The 23,447-nt window shown below is 42.1% G+C and overlaps 1 protein-coding gene across 16 annotated transcripts in view; it reads left to right on the top strand.

Annotated features, from left to right (window-relative positions):
• Nucleotides 1-23,447, top strand: part of vps8 (VPS8 subunit of CORVET complex) — a 280,747-nt gene that overhangs the window by 111,180 nt on the left and 146,120 nt on the right. For all 16 annotated transcript variants that reach the window (XM_061788861.1, XM_061788865.1, XM_061788864.1 and 13 more), the window contains 5 exons: nucleotides 2,893-3,115; nucleotides 3,248-3,337; nucleotides 3,652-3,703; nucleotides 3,781-3,823; nucleotides 13,460-13,532. In XM_061788861.1, the coding sequence (XP_061644845.1) occupies nucleotides 2,893-3,115; nucleotides 3,248-3,337; nucleotides 3,652-3,703; nucleotides 3,781-3,823; nucleotides 13,460-13,532 (481 nt within the window). The remainder of the gene's footprint in view (nucleotides 1-2,892; nucleotides 3,116-3,247; nucleotides 3,338-3,651; nucleotides 3,704-3,780; nucleotides 3,824-13,459; nucleotides 13,533-23,447) is intronic.

Here is a 23,447-nt window from a genome sequence, read left to right as displayed (position 1 = left end):
CACAAACCCCTCCACCACGATAAGGTGACGGCTCAAGGAGGGTTCCCAACATCTGGTGAAAATTGCATGTCAATAGCACCTTTGGAAATATATTTAGTAAGAAAAATTTGACGTGAAATACTTATGTATTTCAACCGTTATACTGTTATTGTAAAAGACTTCCTGAAAACCATCATGTTTTTAAACTGCCTCTGTCAAACCGCCCACTGCATCTGCTTTTGTAAGGTATTTTCAAATAACGTTTTGCTTCATCCTTTTCATGGGTTTCAATTACATTCTACGGTCTTTATAAACATCCACTTTCAATTATTTTAAGACGGCCTCAGCTCTCAAAAAATCACACCTCTTTGGTTTTTCCGCATTCATTCTCATCTCAAGTATGGTGGTTGTGTCAGAGGTCTGGACGAGAGAATCCCCGTAGATGGAAAGTGGTCCAGGCATGTAATAAATGACGACCCAGAGAATAATATTGCCTTGGGTTAGCTAACTTGCGCGTTTAGTTTGCCAACAAGTATTTATTTTGTAACACAATTTCTTGACTACAAAAACACTCTTGGCAACGCCATCATTGCACAAATCACAAAATTGATACATTGTTGGACATGCAGTTTGTAGGCACTGAAGTAGGGCTGGGCAATTTTAGCGATTCTGCAATATATTTCGATATTTTATTTCCTCACTAAGTATCGATTTTTCAGCCGCGAGTATCGAAACATTAAACCCCATTCAAATTCCCTGTGTTTCCCCGTTCGCTTTGCAGGAGGCACAATTAGGTCAGCCAACTGCTGGGTGTCGCTGTAGAGCTTTTTGAGAGTTACCCACCTAGATACAAGCACAAGCAATTGTTTTTTAAACTAACAGTGCACATTATTCAACATTACTGTAATTGTATAGTTTTACTCCCAATTTATTTTGTCATTGTTAAACACTCCAGCATTCTGTGCATCCACACACTGTGACAAGTGCTATAGGTCTATAAATAAACGTTTACTTTTATTTATCTACAAGCGGAACACTGCGCACGATATGTTAGAGAGATTCCTTGAGCAACAACCGACCATCTGTGCCACCCTGCTCACAAGTGAGGTGAGAAAGATCTGTGCACACTGACGGAGTCAGACATTACAGCTGAAGAAGTAGTCAGTGCGCTGAGCCCCATGAAGGAGGCTCCACGGTCCATGTCCAAGGAGAAGACCCCCACACTGTCAGTTGTCGCACCCCTCCAGGACACACTGGTCAACGGAATGAAACAGATTGAAGGAGAATCTGCGGTCATAAAGGAGATGAAGCCTGCCATGGCTCGGGATCTTCAGAAGAGGCACATCGACCTCAAGGCAACTCTCCATGCATGTTCTGCAATGGATCCGTGTTTCAAGAGTCTTCCCTTCTTGACTGAGAATGAAAGAGAGCAAATTTATAATGGACTGATTGCAGAGGCTGCAAAACTGTGTATACAGCCATCACAGGTAATACTATTCTATGATTATTTTTAATAGTTTAAAATTGATAAATATTAAATCATTAAAAAAAAAAAAAAAGGATAATGTTAGGTTTAAATTGGCTACTTTAACAGTTTAAAATGGATAATTCTAGTTTTAAAAGCAGAAATACTAAGTTTTACAGGCACAAATATTCAATATACTAATGAAAACATTTATTACAGTAAAACCAAAGTTTAATTTCAGGTTGATCTATTTAATTTAATTTAATCACTGGCTGAAAGATACGGTGGTGCTGCAGCACAACCCGAGATATATACACAAAAGGACAAAGGAAAGGAGCAGATGACCCCTTTCAAGGAGGCAGAACTTATCAAAGTAAAAGAAGATCCACTTGTGTGGTGGAAGGATCACCAATATGAAGCATTCCTTGTTAAAGATACCTCTGCATACCCGGCACGAGTGTCTCCTCGGAGAGGGTCTTCTCGACCGCTGGGGATGTCATCAACGCTGAAAGGAGCGTACTTCGCCCACAGCATGTTGACCACATATCGTTCCTCAACAAAAATCTTAAGACAATGTAGCTCTCCAGTTGAGTTATTTTTTTTTTTTGGTGTTCACTCTTAGGTCAGGGCCTACAGGCCTTAAGCTTGTTACTCTGTTAAGATGTTTTATTGAATAATTGGCTGCCATGGCCTTAATTTTACTTTATTACTTGATTTTATTTATTTTTACTTCCCTGGTGGTGACTGGCTACCTCAGATGTCAGTTTTGTTTACTTCTGATACTGGCTGCACTTTTCCAAGGCTTGGTATAATTTTAAGTTTGCTTAAATGTTGCTCCGACAGACTTGCATTGTTGACTGCCATGGTTTATTTTTACTGGTGGCGACAGGCTCCCTCACGTCAGTTTTGTTTACGTGCACTGCCTGCACTTTTCAAAGGCTTGTAAAGCCACATTTTGCACTGTTTCAATAAATCAAACAAATTTTCTCATTAGAGCTTTGATTCATTTTGTCCAGCATTTGCAAGTTGTATACCTTCTGTCCAGTCAGAGCCATAGATTGTGTAATTGATTGATGCTTTCAGTTTACATTTCAGTTAATTCAATTCAATCCAAGTCAATGAAACACTCGCAAGATGTCACCAAAATCACTGTCCCTTTAAAATCTTTCAGAAAATGATGTAAGTGTATCGAATTATATCCAATCGTATCGTTTGCCGAATATCGTGACATATATCGTATCGTGAGCTGAATATCGTGTATCGTATCGTGAGATAAGTGTATCACTACAGCCCGACACTGAAGTATGTCAAGTGACACACAACGTACATAGTGATACTGTTTTCAAGCCACACAAAATGATGGGCCTTGATTTTGACGTTCTGTACGGGAATGCATGTTATGTTGAGAGTGTACAGTAAGTTTGAGTGTCTGTGTGTTTTAATTTTAGTGATCTACTATTTGACCAGCTTTATGCTCGGCTCTTGGAGAATCCGGTTGCTAAAGGTGTTTTCCTGGAATTACTCGAGTCATATATAGTTACGAACCGTCTTGGTCACCTCCCCACAACCATCATGAAGGATCTCTTGGCTCATTACAATAGCAATGGCTTGATGGACAACCTGGAGAGATGTATTGTCCATCTGGATGTCACCAGCCTAGATATACAGCAGGTGTGTATGAGTGTGTCTTTGTGCACAGTGAAGAATGGTTGTAAAAACACAAAAGCAGCACCAATGTATTTTTTCCCAGTGTCATTCAGTGTGTGTGTGTGTGTGTGTGTGTGTGTATATATTTGATTCAAGGTGGTTCAAGTTTGTTGGGAAAACCAACTATATGATGCGATGATCTACGTGTTCAACAGTGGAATGAATGACTACATCACGCCAATGGAGGTAAGTTCACCCTACCAGTATTTTGTAGTGCAAATCCTATTTGTGATCATCAAGGTGGTCAAAAGGGTCTGCCCTACTCATGTTACTTTGGCACAATTGAGTTGAAAGTATCAAACATACAGTATAGGGATGTCTATGTTTATACAACCACACACCACAGGGTTTTTCCAACTCGGCAACACATGCTAAGCTTTTGTACACTGTTACATTATGCAAACTAATGGCTTAAAATATGAATAAACAATATCAATATGAATTGTATCAGGTGAGCCTGAGGTTCTGAAAAAATGTTATCAATTTGCGGTATGTTTCAGAAACTTTTTGCTGTAATTGGCCCACCACTTCGAGAGGGAAGGAGCTTAACAGGTTAGTCACTGTACATTTTTGAGTTACCTATTTGTACAAGACTGATGCGACTGCTGATACTGCTTTTCTCTGAACAGCTGAAGAAGTGGTGATGGGAAACAAACTTTTAGTGTACATCAGGTAAGCTGAGATTTGAATATATGCTTATACCGTGGATGTAATAAGTATACACACCCCTGTTCAAAACCTAGGTTTTTGTGATATAAAACTGATTTCAAATCATTTAAAAACGTTTTCCACCATTGTGAGCTATAGGCATGGCACGATAACCTTGAGCAAAAATACCACAATATTTAAATTCTAGCTGTAAAATCTCTTATTTTGATAAATTTGGCTCTATAAAAATTACTTCTTTCCATTGAACACCTTTTATTTTTAAACACTGTAGAATATTTGGTACATTAATTAAAAAAATAATAATAAAAAAATCCTTCAATTCACAATTACAATTTAAAAAAAAAAAATTACAACTTTTCAAAACTTTGGTATACCTTCAACACGGTAATCGGACCGTGCCTTGTGAGGTACAGTAACCTGTATAACTCAATTGAGAGAGGAAAAAAAAAAAAAAAACTTTTGCAGAGAAGTAAAAATAAACTGTGATGGTAAGGATTCACAAGTGTTTCACACCCTCTTATAATTGGGAATATAGCAATGTTTAGAATTAACCACTCATATTCAAATTTGTGTTAAATGGGAATCAACACATAATTGCCACCATTTAAAGTGGTGTCATCATCAATGAAGAAAATGTGACACAACACTGACATTACCAAGAACTAGGGGTGCAGGTGTCCCGATCCAATCTTTGAGATCAGAAATCGGTCCTGTGTCAGAAAGAAAATGAGGATCGGATTGGACTGGATCTAAAATCTCCGATTTTACCACTCTTATACAAGCAGTACATTCCCATGCTCTGCTCCAGCACTTCTATCCAGCAGCACCCGGGGGGTGTGCAGAGCCCACGTGATCACAACAACAGGTTGCTAAGGTGCTAACATAGTAGCAAACACTAAGAGTGACTGTTGCTTGCTTAAAGTTGTTTAGTGACACTATTCAAATCTGCCTGGCCCTGTGCGGAAAAAGTAATTACCCCTCTTGTTAAATCATGAATTGTGGCAAATTACAATTTTTGTTTAATTTTCACTGATCACACCCAAGCCTGATTACCTCCAGACCTGTTCAATCAAGAAATCGTTGAAACAGAATCTGTCCCGACAAAATCAATTTGGACATTGAGTCTGAGTGGACCATGTCCTCCCTCGCTAAGGCGGTCGACTGGAGCTGTGGCCGTAAAGTTGTCTGTGCCTGTTGTGGTGGCAATCCCCGAACCCGTTGGTGGACACCAGCGGTGAGGGATGCCGTCAAGCTGAAGGAGGAGCCCTACCAGGCCTCTTTGGCCTGTGGGACTCCTGAGGCAGCTGATGTGTACCAGCTGGCAAAGTGGAATGCAGCTTTGGTGGTCGCTGAGCCAAATACTTGAGCGTGGGAGGAGTTCGCTGAGGCCATGGAGAACGACTTCTGGAGGGCTTCGAGGAAATTCTGGTCCACCATCTGGCGTCTCAGGAGGAGGAAGCAGTGCAACAGCAACACTGTGTCTCGTGGGGAGCATTGCTGACCTCGACTTGGAACGTTGTGAGTCGGTGGGGAGAATACTTTGAAGACCTCCTCAATGCCACCGACACGCCTTCCCATGAGTCTGGGGTCTCTGAGGTGGCCTCTCCTATCTCTGGAGTTGAGGTCACCGAGGTGGTTAAAAAGCTCCTTGTTGGCAAGGCCCCGGAGGTGGATGAGAGCTGCCCGGCATTCTGGATTGGCAGACTGGGGTGGGGACCGGAGGGTGTGTTCCAACTACAGGGGGATCACACTCCTTAGCCTCCCTGGTAAGGTCTATTCAGGGGTGCTGGAGAGGAGGGTCTGTCGGGAAGTCAAATCTTAGATTCAGGAGGACCAGTGTGGTTTTCGTCCTGGGCGTGGAACAGTGGACCAGCTCTACACCCTCGGCAAGGTCCTTGAGGGTGGATTGGAGTTTGCCCAACCACTCTACATTTGTTTTGTAGACTTGGAGAAAGCGTTCGACCCTGTCACTCGTGGAGCCTTGTGGAGGGTGCTTCGGGAGTGTGGGGTACCGAACCCCCTGATACAGGCTTTTCAGTCCCTGTACGACCAGTGCCAGAGTTTGGTCCGCATTGCTGGCTGTAAATCGGACTCGTTTCCGCTGAGAGTTGGACTCAGCCAAGGCTGCCCTTTGTCACCAATTCTGTTCATAACTTTCATGGACAGAATTTCTAGGCGCAGCCGAGGTGTAGAGGGGGTCCGGTTTGGTGACCTCAGTATTCCATCTCTGCTTTGTGCAAATGATATGGTTCTGTTGGCTTCATCAAGCCATGATCTCCAACTCTTCCTGGAGCAGTTCGCAGCAGAGTGTGAAGCGGCTGGGATGAAAATCAGCACCTCCAAATCTGAGACCATGGTCCTCAGTCAGAAAAGGGTGGAGTGCTATTTCCAGGTCACGGATGAGATCCTGCCCCAAGTGGAGGAATTCAAGTATCTCAGGGTCTTGTTCACGAGTGAGGGAAGAATGGAGGTAGATCGACGGGCGGTTCGGTGCAGCGTCTGCAGTGATGCAGACTTTGTATCCGTTGTGGTGGAGGAGCTAAGCAAGAAAGGCAAAGCTCTCAATTTGCCGGTCGATCTAAGTTCCTACCCTCACCTATGGTCACGAGCTAAGGGTCGTGACCGAACGAACAAGATCCCGGATACAAGCGGCCGAAATTAGTTTCCTCCACAGGGTGTCTGGGCTCTCCCTTAGAGAGAGGGTGAGAAGGTCGGTCATCTGGGAGGGGCTCAGAGTCGAGCCGCTGCTCCTCCACATTGAGAGGAGCCAGATGAGGTGGCTCGGGCCTCTAATTAAGATGCTTCCTGGACACCTCCCTGGTGAGGTGTCCGGGCACATCCAACCGGGAAGAGACCCCGGCGACGACCCAGGACATGATGGAGAGACTACATCTCCCGGCTGACCTGGGAACACCTCTGGATCCCCCCGGAAGAGCTGGATAAAGTGGGTGGACATGAGGGCAGTTGGTGTTATAGAGGAAGATGCAAGAGATAGGGTTAGATGGAAAAGGATGACATGCTGTGGTGACCCCTAACGGGACAAGCCGAAAGGAAAAGAAGAGTGCTTTGGATTGGATTGGAGTTTGCCCAACCACTCTACATTTGTTTTGTAGACTTGGAGAAAGCGTTCGACCCTGTCACTCGTGGAGCCCTGTGGAGGGTGCTTCGGGAGTGTGGGGTACCGAAGTATTGGCCTTCTTCTCAAATTCTTATATTTTTACATAGTTTCCCCACTTTGTTTACGATCGTCAAACAAATTTACCTTAATTTCATGTGTATAATGCACACCCATGTATAATGCGCACCCCCAAAGTTGACCTAAAAAATCTGGAAAACCCTTCTTCCTATGCATTTTTACAATGCCTGATTTTGCTTCTACCCAAACATGAAATATTTTTTCAAAGAATTATTCTGAAGTTAAGCACTTTATTTGAACGTAATACTTTTTTTATTTACTTGCTCTTATTTTGAAATTCACAGCCTTACTTTTATTTAGTAAATGAAAACACACAGTTGTGCTCATGTTTGATTACCCAGGCAGAATTTGTAAGATGGGTACAATTCTTGAAAGAAAACATGAAGGGCTTGGTGAAACATATTTACTTTTTTTTTCATGGGATTCAAATTAAACTGTCAAGCATTTCAGAAAAGCATTATCATTAAACAAAACATAACCATAAATAAATAAATTATGGTTGTTGTTCAGTCATATTTATAAAAAAAAAAAAAAAAACATTTCACAAATTCTGCCAGGGTATGTAAACTCATGAGCACAACTGTACATACAGTATATGCAGTCATACTGGAATGAAAGTGTAGGCTACACCTTTTTCATAACCTCTAGGTGGCGGCATATTAGAATGAAAGTCTACACCTTTCTCATAACCTCTAGGTGTGACATTGGAATGAAAGTGTACAGCTTTTTCATAACCTCTATATGGCAGCATACATTTATAAGATGTGAAATTTCTTTTCCATTTTCCCCTATACCTATGTATAATGCGCACAATTGACTTGACAATTTTTTTGGGAAAAAATGTGCATTAAACATGAGAAATTACCGTAAATGTCAGACAAATATAACCCAAGTGAACTTAAAATGCTGTTTTTGCAAAAAATAATTTAAACATTGTCTTTCCCGACAAAATCAAGTTGGACATAAGATCTAATAAAGCTACAACAAAATGACATGATCCAAAGAAATTCCAGAACAGTCGAGAAATACATTGACATCAACCTGGGAAGGGTTACAAAAGCCATTTCTAAAGCTTTAGGATTCCAGCAAACCCTAGGGAGAGCAATTATCCTCACTTGGAGAAAACGTGGAACTGTGGTTAACCTTCCCAGGAGTGGCCCACCTACAAAGATTACCTTAAGAGAACAGCAATGACTCATCCAGGAGGTCACAAAGGAATTCAGGACAACTTCTAAAGAACTGGAGCCCCCCCTTGCCTCAGTTAAGATCAGTGTTCATGACACAACAATAAAGAATCTTCTTCTTTTCCTTTCGGCTTGTCCCGTTAGGGGTTGCCACAGCGCGTCATCCTTTCCATGAGAGCCTAACTCCTGCATCCTCCTCTCGAACACCAACTGCCATCATGTCTTCCCTCATGACATCCATCAACCTTCTCTTTGGTCTTCCTCTAGCTCTCTTGCCTGGCAGCTCCATCCTCATCATCCTTCTACCAATATACTCACTATTTCTCCTCTGGACGTGTCCAAACCATTGAAGTCTGCTCTCTCTAACTTTGTCTCCAAAGCATCAAACCTTGGCTGTCCTTCTGATGAGCTCATTTCTAATTTTATCCAACCTGGTCACTCCAAGAGCGAACCTCAACATCTTCATTTCCGCCACCTCCAGCTCTGCTTCCTGTTGTCTCTTCAGTGCCACTGTCTCTAATCCATACATCATGGCTGGCCTCACCACTGTTTTATAAACTTTGCCCTTCATCCTAGCAGAGACTCTTGTGTCACATAACACACCTGACACCTTCCTCCACCCGTTCCAACCTGCTTGGACCCGTTTCTTCACTTCCTGACCACACTCACCATTGCTCTGGACGGTTGACCCCAAGTATTTAAAGTCCTCTACCCTTGCTATCTCTTCTCCCTGTAGCCTCATTCTTCCCCCACCACCCCTCTCATTCATGCACATATATTCTGTTTTACTTCGGCTAATCTTCATTCCTCTTCTTTCCAGTGCATGCCTCCATCTTTCTAACTGTTCCTCCAGCTGCTCCCTGCTTTCACTGCAGATCACAATGTCATCTGCAAACATCATGGTCCACGGGGATTCCAGTCTAACCTCATCTGTCAACCTATCCATCACAACTGCAAAAAGGAAGGGGCTCAGGGCTGATCCCTGATGCAGTCCCACGTCCACCTTAAATTATTCTAACATACTTCTCTGCCACTCCAGACTTCCGCATGCAGTACCACAGTTCCTCTCTGGGTACTCTGTCATAGGCTTTCTCTAGATCTACAAAGACACAATGTAGCTCCTTCTGACCTTCTCTTTACTTTTCCATCAACATCCTCAAGGCAAATAATGCATCTGTGGTACTCTTTCTAGGCATGAAACCATACTGTTGCTCGCAAATACTCACTTCTGTCCTGAGTCTACCCTCCACTACTCTTTCCCATAACTTCATTGTGTGGCTCATCAACTTTATTCCTCTATAGTTGCCACAGCTCTGCACATCACCTTTGTTCTTAAAAATGGGCACCAGTACACTTTTCCTCCATTCCTCAGGCATCTTCTCACGCACTAGAATTCTATTGAACAAGCTGGTCAAAAACTCCACAGCCACCTCTCCTAGATGCTTCCATACCTGCACAGTAATGTCATCAGGACCAACTGCCTTTCCATTTTTCATTCTCTTTAATGCCTTTCTAACTTCCCCCTTACTAATCATTGCCACTTCATGGTCCACCACACTTGCCTCTTCTACTCTCCCTTCTCTATCATTTTCCTCATTCATCAACTCCTCGAAGTATTCTTTCCATCTAGCTAGCACACTGCTGGCACCAGTCAACATATTTCCATCTCTATCCTTAATCACCCTAACCTGCTGCACATCCTTCCCATCTCTATCCCTCTGTCTGGTCAGCCTGTATAGATCCTTTTTCTCCTTCTTTAGTGTCCAACCTGCCATCCATGTCATCATATGCCTCTTGTTTTGCCTTTGCCCTGTGTCGCATCTCAATGTATTCCTTTCGCCTCTCCTCGGTCCTCTCAGTGTCCCACTTCTTCTTAGCTAACCTTTTTCCTTGTATGATTTCCTGTACTGTGAGGTTCCACCATCAAGTCTCCTTCTCTCCTTTCCTGCCAGAAGATACACCAAGTACTCTCCTGCCTGCTTCTCTGATCACCTTGGCTGCAGTGGTCCAGTCTTCTGGAAGCTCTTCCCGTCCACCGAGAGCCTGTATCACCTCTTCCCGAAAAGCTGCACAACACTCGTCCTGTCTCAGCTTCCACCACATGGTTCTCTTCTCTGCCTTTGTCTTCCTAATTTTCCTCCCCACCACCAGAGTCATCTTACACACCACCATCCTATGCTGTCTAGCCACACTCTCCCATACCACTACCTTACAGTTGGTAACCTCCTTCAGATGACATCGTCTGCACAAGATGTAATCCGCCTGTGTGCTTCTACCTCCGCTCTTGTAGGTCACCCTATGTTCGTGCCTCTTCTGGAAAAAAGTGTTCACTACAGCCATTTGCATCCTTGTTGCAAAGTCTACCACCATCTGTCCCTCCAAGTTCCTTTCCTGGATGCCGTACTTACCCATCACTTCTTCATCACCCCTATTACCTTCACCAACATGTCCATTACAATCTGCACGAATTACGACTCTCTCTCTGTCTGGGATGCTCAGAACTACATCATCTAGCGCCTTCCAGAATTTCTCTTTCACCTCTAGGTCACATCCTACCTGTGGGGCATAGCCACTAATCACATTACACATAACACCCTCAATTTCAAATTTCAGCCTCAACACTCAATCTGATACTCTTTTCACCTCCAAGACATTCTTAGCCAACTCTTCTTTTAAAATAACCCCGACTCCATTTCTCTTCCCATCTACACCATGGTAAAATAATTTAAACCCTGCCCCTAAACTTCTAGCCTTACTGCCTTTCCACCTGGTCTCCTGGACACACAATATATCAACCTTTCTCCTAATCATCATGTCAACCAACTCCCGAGATTTTCCTGTCATAGTCCCAACATTCAAAGTCCCCACATTCAGTTCTAAACTGGGAAAAAATGACATCCATGGCAGAGTTCCAAGGCCAAAACCACTGCTGACCAAAAAGAATATAAAGGCTTGTCATACTCCCCCCCCCCCCCCCCAAAAAAAACCAAAAAAACAACCCAAAAAACATCTGAATGATTCCCAAGACCTTTGGGAGAGTACTATTTGAATGAAAGTTGAGCTTTTTCCAAGGTGTGTGTCTCGTTAAATCTGTCATAAATGTAGCACAGCATTTCAGAAAAAAAACATCATACCAACAGTCAAACATGGTGGCGGTAGTGTGATGGTCTTGGGCTGCTTTGCTCCTTCAGGACCTGGACAACTTGCTTTGATTGATGGAACCATGAATCTGCCCTTTAAAAGAATATCCCAAAGGAGAATGTTCAGTCATCAGTTTGTGACCTCAAGCTGAAGCACACTGCAGCTGCAGTTCTGCAGCAGGATAACAATTTAAAATACATCAGCAAGTCAAGCTCTGAATGGCTTAAGAAAACAAAATGAAGGTTTTGAAGTGGCCTAATCAAAGTCCAGACTTGATTCAGATTGAAATGCAGTGACATGAACTTAAAAAGGGTTAGGAGAGAAGGGAGCGAATACTTTTTTGTGGCACTGTAGAAAGGAAGTATTTGCTTGACAGCTGGAGGCAGGATTTTCACAGCACCCAGCGACACACCTGCAGCGTCTGGAAGCTCAAAGAATGTCTTAATTCTTGATGTGCCTGTGAATATTCACATTCATCCAGGTCATTTCATTCTCAGGGCATTGAATCGATCGCAACTGGACTGTTGTGTTTGTCTTAGAAGACGTTTCGCCTCTCATCAGAGCAGGCTTCATCAGTTCATGTAACAAGGTTTAATTAGGTTACACAACCCAGTGTTTGTGTGGAAGACACAGCTATTCATGCTCCGACTTAGAGGCATGCCCCACATCACGTATGGAATCGTTCTTTTGGAATGCAAAAAAGAGTAGAGTCGTTAAGTTGCCTGGCCTAGAGGCCATTGTCTGTCCGCCAGAGTCGTTAGGTGGAAACTACCTCATTGATATTTCCATTCAGTTGTAAAGTGGTCGTGGAGTTACCTGACTGTCAAGGAGGCCTTGCTGTTTGTTGGAGGCAGAGTTATTGAGTTTCTTTGGAATGGATGAAAGGACTGCATTGTAAGTGGGAGATTGGTGATTTCATAAGCCCCCTTCTCTATTCAGTGATGGTTTTTCTACCTTTGTGTATATGGCCTGTCACACCCCTCTTTCAAACCATCTGTCTTCCCTGTCCAAAATATACACATTTTTGTCCTCAAAAGAGTGCCGTTTCTCTTGGAAGTGCAAGTAGACACCTGAGTCTTGACCTGAGTTGTTTGTCTGTCTGTGTCATGCCATGCACACTGAGTGCCTGCTCAGTGGTTGCTTGGTTTCCCCAATGTATGTATCTTAATTCTTGACCATTTTGAAGCCTGATTTCACATACTTTTTTTATCCATTCATTCATTGTCCAGCTTGTTAACATGACTCTTTTCTGTGGTGTGTGGAATTTACGTTATTGGCCTGTTTCGTGGCATTTTACTAGATTTGACCTTATTAAAGATAAGGGGAAGCTTGTTTTGTCTTGAGAGCTGTCCACTTACTTCTTTTTAACTTTTGTTTATAACCAGAGGTAAATACTGTAATCCGGCCATGAAAATAACTGCCGAAGGCTGCGGTGTGTCCCCAAAAGGCTCCGGCATCTGCCTGGATGTGTACATCAATGATTGACACCCTTTGTTTACGCCTTCTGCCATAACAGTCTCTGATTGGCTATTCTTGTCATGCTGTGACAAGTTTTAAAATAATTAAAATTAAATTACAGGCATGAGATGGATGGAGCCAGAGAGGGATGGTTTTTCAAAAGATAATTTTAATAATATTCTACTGTCAAGTCATGCAAACAGTTTTAACATAGTCATGTAAAACATTATTAGACCACCTTTGTTTCTTCAATTTTTTTTTTTCATTTTAATGATTGCTGGTACCACTAAAGGTATATTACCCGAAGAATACAAACAGCACGACAAAAATGCAGCTGATTCCATAATACGTTGTTGTATTTGACATGGTTAAGATTATTTGTATTCCCAGTGATTTTGGCTACAATCAAGAAAACAATGGAAATAGGCATGATGTCAGCTCTTAAATTAATCTCTGAGGAGCTTGTTTTTTTTGGTCATCATTATATTTGTCCAAACAAATTCACCTTTAGTTGTACCAGGGCATTAAAATGAACAAAAAAAGAAAATGGAAGCAACAAGGGTGGTATAATATAATTTTTTTCTATTACTTAATATGACAGAGTGTTTTGTTTTTGAAAACTGCAAACTCCACATTTCAGTTTTGTCTTTTTTTTTTAAGTTGTTGTCTTGCAGGAAGGGCATACCCCCTTGGAAACATCCCTGAGGACCTTGTGGTTCAGATCAAGATTCAGGTATCTAAATATTTGCTATCTGGAACAATCAAGGGGCACTGGTTATTAGTTGTTTGAACAACAGTGGGCTTCGACAATATATTATATATTTCTTTTCATGACGTTTGTTACAAAAACTCTTACTTGGGGACATCACCTGAAACAGCAGCAACACTAAAACAATTGTTCTGAAAATGTAATTTAGAAAAATGTGACTAACATGACGCATACGTTCAGACAAGTTTAGGAAAGTTACCAATTGACGTTATCCCAGAGAGACTTTTGATCTTTACTGAGGGAGAGGCAGGCGAGTCCATATACCGTATTCTTCAAACTATGAAAAACGACTTACATTAACAATATTCGACTTGACTTATACTTTCTTTGTTACTGGAAGTGTATATCTCATTGCTCCCATATGTTTTTATTTTTATTTTTAATTAAGACCAGCTTTAGCAAATCTTGCAAAACAAAGTTTAGGAAATCGGCAGCATTATACAGTATCTAAAGAGCTATACAAGATAATTTTCCTCTTTTGACAGCATAGCACTCCAATTTTTGTGCAGGTTTTGCTCATCTATTCATTTTCTTTCACTTTTCTGGCTCTGGGTCACAGGGGTAGGAGTCTAAAGCGCTGTACATAAATACTGATTTTTAATATAAACTATTTTAAAATGTGACAAACCCTACAGATGATGAGGAAAAAAGATGTGTCCTTTACTACTCTATGTGTGGTGTTCTTCACATCACCACAGGCATAACGATATGTCTCCCAGCAATTGCAAGTCTCCTCCAAAAACCAGAAGTCTCGTATAGTACCAAGACCAGGCTTGGGGAGTAACGGAATGTACCAGCGTTACGTATTCAGAATACCAAAAAAACTTAATAATGAACTGTAATCCGGTACAGTTCCAGAAAACAAACTTTTCAAGCGTTTAGGAGTAGGAATACATGTACCAGCGTTACATATTCAGAATAATAATTTTTTTTAATTAACTGTCCTCCGGTACAGTTCCAGAAAACAAACTTAGATTACAGGTACATTTAATAATATTTACGATTATTTCGCACGATTACATTTTTAATGTGGGGAGGGAGATGCTGGTTGTTGATTTGAGCCGACGCCTTCTTTCAAAGTAGTGGGCCGAGCACCCTTTTCAAGCGTTTAGCAGCGCAACAAGTGGATCCATGGTCATAATGGACCTCAATTGAACACAGGTATGTTTTTTTGTTGGCCAACAGGAAAATGACACAGGTCACTGGATGTACAGTGGGGCAAAAAAGTATTTAGTCAGCCACCAATTGTGCAAGTTTTCCCACTTAAAAGGATGAGAGAGGCGTGTAATTTTCATCATAGGTATACCTCACCTATGAGAGACAAAATGAGGGAAAACAAATCCAGAAAATCAATTAAAAAAAATAAAAATAGAAATTAGCAAATTATGGTGGAAAACAAGTATTTGGTCACCTACAAACAAGTAAGATTTCTGGTTCTAACTTCTTTAAGAGCCTCCTCTGTTCTCCACGTTACCTGTATTACTGGCACCTGTTTGAACTCATCAGTATAAAAGAGGAGAAAGAATGTTGAGTTGCATCCAAAGAACACCATACCTACTGTGAAGCATGGGGATGGAAACATGATGCTTTGGGGCTGTTTTTGGGACCAGGACGACTGATCCGTGTAAAGGAAAGAATAAATGGGGCCATGTATCGTGAGATTTTGAGTGAAAGCCTCCTTCCATCAGCAAGGGCATTGAAGATGAAACGTGGCTGGGTCTTTCAGCATGACAATCCCAAACACACCGCCTGGGCAACGAAGGAGTGGCTTCGTAAGAAGCATTCCAAGGTCCTGGAGTGGCCTCGCCAGTCTCCAGATCTCAACCTCATAGAAAATCTTTGGAAGGAGTTGAAAGTCTGTGTTGCCCAGCGACAGCCCCAAAACATCACTCCTCGAGAGGAGATCTGCATGGAGGAATGGGCCAAAATACCAGCAACAGTGTGTGAAACCCTTGTGAAGACTTACAGAAAACGTTTGACCTCTGTCATTGCTAACAAAGGGTATATTAAAAAAACAAGTATTGAGATGAACTTTTGTAATTGACCAAATACTTATTTTCCACCATAATTTGCTAATAAATTCTTTAAAAATCAGACGTGGTTTTCTGGATTTTTTTTTTTTTCCCTTCTTGTATTGTCTCTACTAGGTGAGGTATACCTATGATGAAAAGTACATGCCTCTCTCATCTTTTTAAGCGGGAGAACATGCACAAATGGTGGCTGACTAAATACTTTTTTGCCCCACTGTACGTGTTGACTTCCCAAAAGCGGCCATTTTAAAAGCAGATCGAAGAGAATGGACATGATATTTTTGGTCAGATATTCACTGGAGAAGTTGTTGGTTTTGGATAACATTTACAAAGAAAACAGCGCTGTCAAATTATCCCGACTGCTGGAGATAACCCTACGGCCGCACCTTGTACGTAAATATTTCACTCTCCCGTCACAGATTACTCGCTGCTTTACTTATTTAAACACTGTACTGTATTACCAATACCAGCTAAACTTCAGGAATAAAACGTTTTTTTCTGCTGTCATGACATCATATTTTCAAAATTGTGTGTGCGTACGTGCGTGCTTGTGAGTAAAGCGTGAGCTTTTCTTCCCTTTCACTCTTAACAAACACCAAGTCGTGAAAAGATTTATTAGTTTGAACATTAAATATCTTGTCTTGGTTGAAAAGGATTTGCAAATCATTGTATTCTGTTTTTGTTTTACAAACCGTTCCAACTTCAATGGAATTTGGGTTCTTACAATCAATTAAAAATCAAAATAAACTTACAAGCAGAGCAGTACTTGCCTGCATTTCACTCTTACATATCTAGTCTTGTGGAAAGGTTTTGAAACTTTGGTATGATGTATAAAATCTAATTTCCCTCACAGGATGAATAAAGTATCCATCCATTCATCCATGTGCAGCACGGTAGTCAAATGATTTGCGCATCTGCCTCACAGTTCTGAGGTTTTGGATTTGAATTCCATTAATTCCTCCAGCATTCCAAAACCATGCATATTAAACATTCATAAGACCGAAAAGACAAGATAAATATTGTATTTACATAAAATTTTGTATTTATTATTATTATTATTTTAAATCATATTTTGAGATAGGCGCACCCGGAACCCTAGTGAGGAGAAGTGGTTCAGAAAATGGATGGATGGTATTGGAGTAATCTAAAAGAAATTAAAAGTAATCAATTTAAATACATTGTATTGTACTTGGATTACATTACTAATGAAATGTTTAACAGGTAACTAGTAACTGTATCCGGATACATTTTTAAAGTAACCGTCCCAACCCTGACCAAGACTGACCTGTGAGAGGCCGCATGGTACCACAGTGCATACAAACTGCTGGAAAATACAAAGAGTGCACTGCCTTGCTCTCCTAGGGCCTCATTTATCAAAGAGTGCTTAGAACAGGTTCTATGTTGACTGAGATTCTGTATTCATCAAACACCTTTTGCATGCACACCAGTAAGTAATCTGTTAATGTGGGATGTACCACCTGTCCTAAAGTGCCACGCTGGTGCATGTCTAGCCTCATTTGCATTGGGAAACGCCTCCACTTGACCATATATGATAGTGGCAATACCTTTAAGAATGTGCGGATGGAATTACATCCCTCTCCGAAAGAGTTGGCAGAGAAAAAGACTATAGCCACGACCAACATTGAAGAACTTGTCTGAGAAGTGGAAACAGACCAAAACATTCTGTTTGGAACAATTAATGCAGGTGTTCCCAACAAAAGGGATAAAAACATCAACAATTTAACTGCTGCTGTTAATTCTGTTGGATCAGAGAAAAGAGCAGTCTCAGAAATAATAATAGTTTGACATCAAACTAATACCAAAAACGGTGTGACTGCCGACAGACAATTATCTGTAACTGGAGGAGGACAAGCATTGATGGATACCCGTATTGCAAGCATTATTGGGGACATGTCACTGATCACATCGCATCCCCAAAAACAACTCCCATGGAGGCGCACATCCAGAGCTTTTCTGTAGAATGAATGAATTAATGAATGGTGCGTTCCTCCAGGGTACGTGGATCCCAAATGATTTGTGCATTGATTGAATGAAATACTTTCCTTTTCACGTGGCAGTAGCCAATGACATCCACTTGTGTGGGGTGATAATCATTCTATGGAACATCTTATTTTTCGATAACGATAATTTGACGATATCCTATAAAAAAAAAAATGGTGCTTCCCATTGATAGACACAGTGTTTGAGAACAACAGGACAGAGCTCCACCAACAATGTCAGGCGACTGATAAACCTAATAAGTATGTCTCAGTGGAATAATCTAAAAACTATTGTCACTAGATGAAATAGCTTTTGACAAAGTTAACTAGTCTTTTCTTTTTGATGTACTTCAGAAATTTGGCTTCGATGAGTCATATATTCCTTGGATCGCACCGTTATACAACTCATTCAAAGCAACTGTCACCACAAATGGGGTCACATCACAAAGTTTCACTTTACAAAGAGGAACTAGACAAAGATGTCCTCTCTCACCCCTGCTATTCGCACTATTTATTGAACCACTGGCAATAGCAATATGGCAGAACACTAATATTAAAGGGATCAGTATTCCTATGTCAGAACACAAAATCAATCTTTACGCAGATGATATCATTCTTTATTTACAAGAACCCAAGGCATCACTTCAAAAAGTATTTAACCTCAGTAAGACATTTTCGGAATTATTAGAATATGCTCTATGCCTCCCTGTGTCCTGGGGGTCGGTGGCGTCCCTCTGGTTGGGTCCCCTGTTGGACGGGCTCGCTGACTGTGGTGGCTCACCCTTCCTCGATGTGCCAGCTCAGCTACTCTGTACACCAGTTGACAAACATGCATATGTGATACGGTGTTCTCTCACTATTAAGTTCGATAGACACACTATAGGCTTTAATTACTTGTGTTGGGATCACTAACAACAACACAGGTTATATTAACATATCAACTCACAGGTTCTTACAGGTGTTTCTTCTTCTTTTCCTTCCGGCTTGTCCCTTTAGGGGTCGCCACAGCCCGTCATCCTTTTCCATGTAAGCCTATCTCCTGCATCCTACTCTCGAACACTGCCCTCATGTCTTCCCTCACGACATCCGTCAACCTTCTCTTTGGTCTTCCTCTAGCTCTCTTGCCTGGCAGCTCCATCCTCATCACCCTTCTACCAATATACTCACTATTTCTCCTCTGGACGTGACCAAACCATCGAAGTCTGCTCTCTCTAACTTTGCCTCCAAAACATCGAACCTCGGCTGTCCCTCTGATGAGCTCATTTCTAATTTTCATTTCCGCCACCTCCAGTTCTGCTTCCTGTTGTCTCTTCAGTGCCACAGTCTCTAATCTGTGCATCATGGCTGGCCTCACCACTGTTTTATAAACTTTGCCCTACCTAGCAGGGACTCTTCTGTCACATAACACACATTGCTCTGTACGGTTGACCCCAAGTATTTAAAGTCCTCCACACTTGCTATCTCTTCTCCCTGTAACCTCACTCTTCCCCCACCACCCGTATATATGCACATATATATTCTGTCTTACTTCGGCTAATCTTCAACCCTCTGCTTTCCAGTGCATGCCTCCATCCTTCTCACTGTTCCTCCACCTGCTCCCTGCTTTCATTCCAGTCTAACCTCATCTGTCAGCCTATCCATCACCACTGCAAACAGGAAGGGGCTCAGGGCTGATCCCTGATGCAGTCCCACCTCCACCTTAAATTCGTCTGTCACAACTATAGCACATCTCACCACTGTTCGCCCTCGTACATGTCCTGTATTATTCTAACATACTTCTTTGCCACTCCAGACTTCTGCATGCAGTACCACAGTTCCTCTCTGGGTACTCTGTCATAGGCTTTCTCTAGATCTACAAAGACACAATGTAGCTCCTTCTGACCTTCTCTGTACTTTCCCATCAACATCCTCAAGGCAAATAATGCATCTGTGGTACTCTTTCTAGGCATGAAACCATACTGTTGCTCGCAAATACTCACTTCTGTCCTGAGTCTAGCCTCCACTACTCTTTCCCATAACTTCATTGTGTGCCTCTTCAACTTTATTCCTCTATAGTTCCCATAGCTCTGCACATCACCCTTGTTCTTAAAAATGGGCACCAGCACAATTTTCCTCCATTCCTCAGGCATCTTCTCACGTGCTAGAATTCTATTGAACAAGCTGGTCAAAAACTCCACAGCCACCTCTCCTAGATGCTTCCAAACCTCCACAGGAATGTCATCAGAACCAACTGCCATTCCATTTTTCATCCTCTTTAATGCCTTTCTAGCTTCCCCCTTACTAATCATTCCCACTTCCTGGTCCACCACACTTGCCTCTTCTACTCTCCCTTCTCTCTCATTTTCCTCATTCATCAACTCCTCAAAGTATTCTTTCCATCTATCTAGCACACTACTTGCAGCAGTCAACATATTTCAATCTCTATCCTTAATCACCCTAACCTGCTGAACATCCTTCCCATCGCTATCCCTCTGTCTGGCCAGCCTGTATAGATCCTTTTCTCCTTCTTGAGTGTCCAACCTGCCATACATGTCATCATATGCCTCTTGTTTGGCCTTTGCCCTGTGTCGCATCTCAATGTATTCCTTTCGCCTCTCCTTGGTCCTCTCAGTGTCCCACTTCTTCTTAGCTAACCTTTTTCCTTGTATGATTTCCTGTACTGTATGGTTCCACCACCAAGTCTCCTTCTCTTCTTTCCTGACAGAAGATAGACCAAGTACTCTTCTGCCTGCCTCTCTGATCACCTTGGCTGCAGTGGTCCAGTCTTCTGGAAGCTCCTCCCGTCCACCGAGAGCTTGTTTCACCTCTTCCCGAAAAGCTGCACAACACTCGTCCTGTCTCAGCTTCCACCACATGGTTCTCTGCTCTGCCTTTGTCTTCCTAATTTTCCTCCCCACCACCAGAGTCATCTTACACGCCACCATTCTATGCTGTCTAGCCACACTCTCCCTTACCACTACCTTACAGTCGGTAACCTCCTTCAGATGACATCGTCTGCACAAGATGTAATCCACCTGCGTGCTTCTACCTCCGCTCTTGTAGGTCACCCTATGTTCCTGCCTCTTCTGGAAGAAAGTGTTCACTACAGCCATTTGCATCCTTGTTCCAAAGTCGACCACCATCTGTCCCTCCAAGTTCCTTTCCTGGATGCCGTACTTACCCATCACTTCTTCATCACCCCTATTTCCTTCACTAACATGTACATTACAATCTGCACCAATTACGACTCTCTCTCTGTCTGGGACGCTCAGAACTACTTCGTCTAGCTCCTTCCAGAATTTCTATTTCACCTCTAGGTCACATCCTACATGTGGGGCATAGCCACTAATCACATTACACGTAACACACTCAATTTCATGTTTCAGCCTCATCACTCGATCTGATACTCTTTTCACCTCCAAAACATTCTGAGCTAACTCTTCTTTTAAAATAACACCGACTCCATTTCTCTTCCCATCTTCACCATGGTCAAATAATTTAAACCCTGCCCCTAAACTTCTAGCCTTACTCCCTTTCCACCTGGTCTCCTGGACACTCAATATATCAACCTTTCTCCTAATCATCATGTCACCCAACTCCCGAGATTTTCCTGTCATACTCCCAACATTCAAAGTCCCCACATTCAGTTCTAGGCTCTGTGGTTTCCCCTTCTCTTTCTGCCGAAGAACCCGCTTTCCACCTCTTCTTCTTCTTCGACTTCGGCTTTGCTGAATTTCCAACGGCGCCCTGCAGGTTGACGGCGCCGGTGGCAGACGTTAACCCGGGCCATGACCGATCCGGTATGGAATTCTTTGGATGAATGCTCATATTTGTTTGGCAAAGTTTTAAGCCGGATGCCCTTCCTGATGCAACCCTCTGCATTTATCCGGCCTACAGTTTGCACTGGCTTGTGCCCCCCATAGGGCTGCATTCAGGTTCTTACAGGTGCTTAGACACTAAAAATGAATCCCACTGCACCACTTGTCAATAGCACTGCCTTGCTCATTTGCCCACATCCTGTCCTGCCCTTTTCTGTCCTCTCTTATCTTGTTCTATTGGTTAGTTACTGCATTTCCTTACCAGGTGTCCCCCCCCCAATCCACAAATAACTTGTGTTAAAATATCTAGACTGTCTCACGATTGTTCTGCTGTGGTTCTCACCCCTAGTCCCCTTGTCCATTCTATCCCTCTGTCTGTCCCCTTTAACCATGCATTTTCATTAAACATCAGAATAATAAAAAAATAAATACAAATAAGCAGAGGAAGTATTTCAAACTCCCCTGTTGCACAGCAAAACTGTTCCAGCACAAAGGCATACAGAGCCACCATTCTGCAAGGCCATGCAGCTGAACAGGCTGTGTACAGAATATTCCAAATCAGGTTTGTGTAATAGAATTTAAGCTTTTGTCAAACAAAATATAAATAAATCGAAATTAAGATGACATCAAAATGCAACCATAATCAAATATTTTAAACCAAATAGACGAGTTTGTCACTACACCACACACGAGCATGCAAATTTGGCTAGAACACGGCATAAAGAAGGAAAGACAAGGCAATTTCATTTGTAGAACACAATTCATACACAAGGAAATTGAAAGTGCTTCACAGATGCATAAAATTTCAGTAAGGACAATAAAATCAATCAATAAAACATAAAAAATAATCATTAAACAATTACAATAAATTGTTATCAAGAAATCAAGTTATCAATAATCAGGACATAAAATGAAGAATGAAGAGTGCAGATAAAGTAAGTTCAGTTGTCATATGCACAGCTAAATAAAACTGTTTTCAACTTTGATATGAACATTGTCAGAGTTGAGGCCTGTCTCACAGAAAGACCATTCCAGATCTTAGCAGAATAAAACTGAAATGCAGCCTCACCATGTTTAGTCCTGACTCTGGAGACCCACAAGAAACCTCTCCCTGAGGTTCTCAGAGCCCGAGATGGTTCCTATGCCACTAACATGTCCGAGTTGTACAAACCCAATTCCAATGAAGTTAGGAAGTTGTGTTAAACATTAATAAAAACAGAATACGATGATTTGCAAATCATGTTCAACCTATATTTATTTGTATACACTACAAAGACAAGCTTTTTAATGTTCAAACTGACACTTTATTGTTTTTAGCAAATAATCATAAACTTGAACACTGACATGTTCCAAAGAAGCTGGGACGGGTGACAAAAAAGACAGAAAGTTGAGGAATGCTCATCAAACACCTGTTTGGATCATCCCACAGGTGAACAGGCTAATTGGGAACAGGTGGGTGCCATGATTGGGTATAAAAGGAGCCTCCCTGAATTGCTTAGTCATTCACAAGTAAAGATGGGGCGAGGTTCACCTCTTTGTGAACAAGTGCGTGAGAAAATAGTCGATAGTATAATAGTCTGCAGAAATCACTGCAGGGAAGCGGCAAGGCCGAAAACCAACATTGATTGCCCGTGACCTTCGATCCCTCAGGCGGCACTGCATCAAAACCGACATCAATGTGTAAAGGATATCACCACATGGGCTCAAGAACACTTCAGAAAACCAAGTTCGGCACTACATACGTAATTGCAACTTGAAACTCCACTATGCAAAGCAAAAGCCTTTTATCAACAACACCCAGAAGCGGCGCCGGCTTCTCTGGGCCCGAGCTCATCGAAGATGGACTGATGCAAAGTGGAAAAGTGTTCTGTGGTCCGACGAGTCCACATTTCAAGTTGTTTTTGTAAATTGTGGACATCGTGTCCTCCGGGCCAAAGAGGAAAAGAACAGTACGGACTGTTATGGACGCAAAGTGGGACTGTGTTCGTGCCAATGGCATGGGTAAATTACACATCTGTGAAGGCACCATTAATGCTGAAAGGTTTTGTAGAA

The sequence above is a fragment of the Phyllopteryx taeniolatus genome, chromosome 11 (genome assembly GCF_024500385.1).
Source record: "Phyllopteryx taeniolatus isolate TA_2022b chromosome 11, UOR_Ptae_1.2, whole genome shotgun sequence".
NCBI lineage: Eukaryota > Metazoa > Chordata > Actinopteri > Syngnathiformes > Syngnathidae > Phyllopteryx > Phyllopteryx taeniolatus.
The sequence above is the reverse complement of the archived record's forward strand: the minus strand, read 5'-3'. Positions and strand labels throughout refer to the sequence as shown.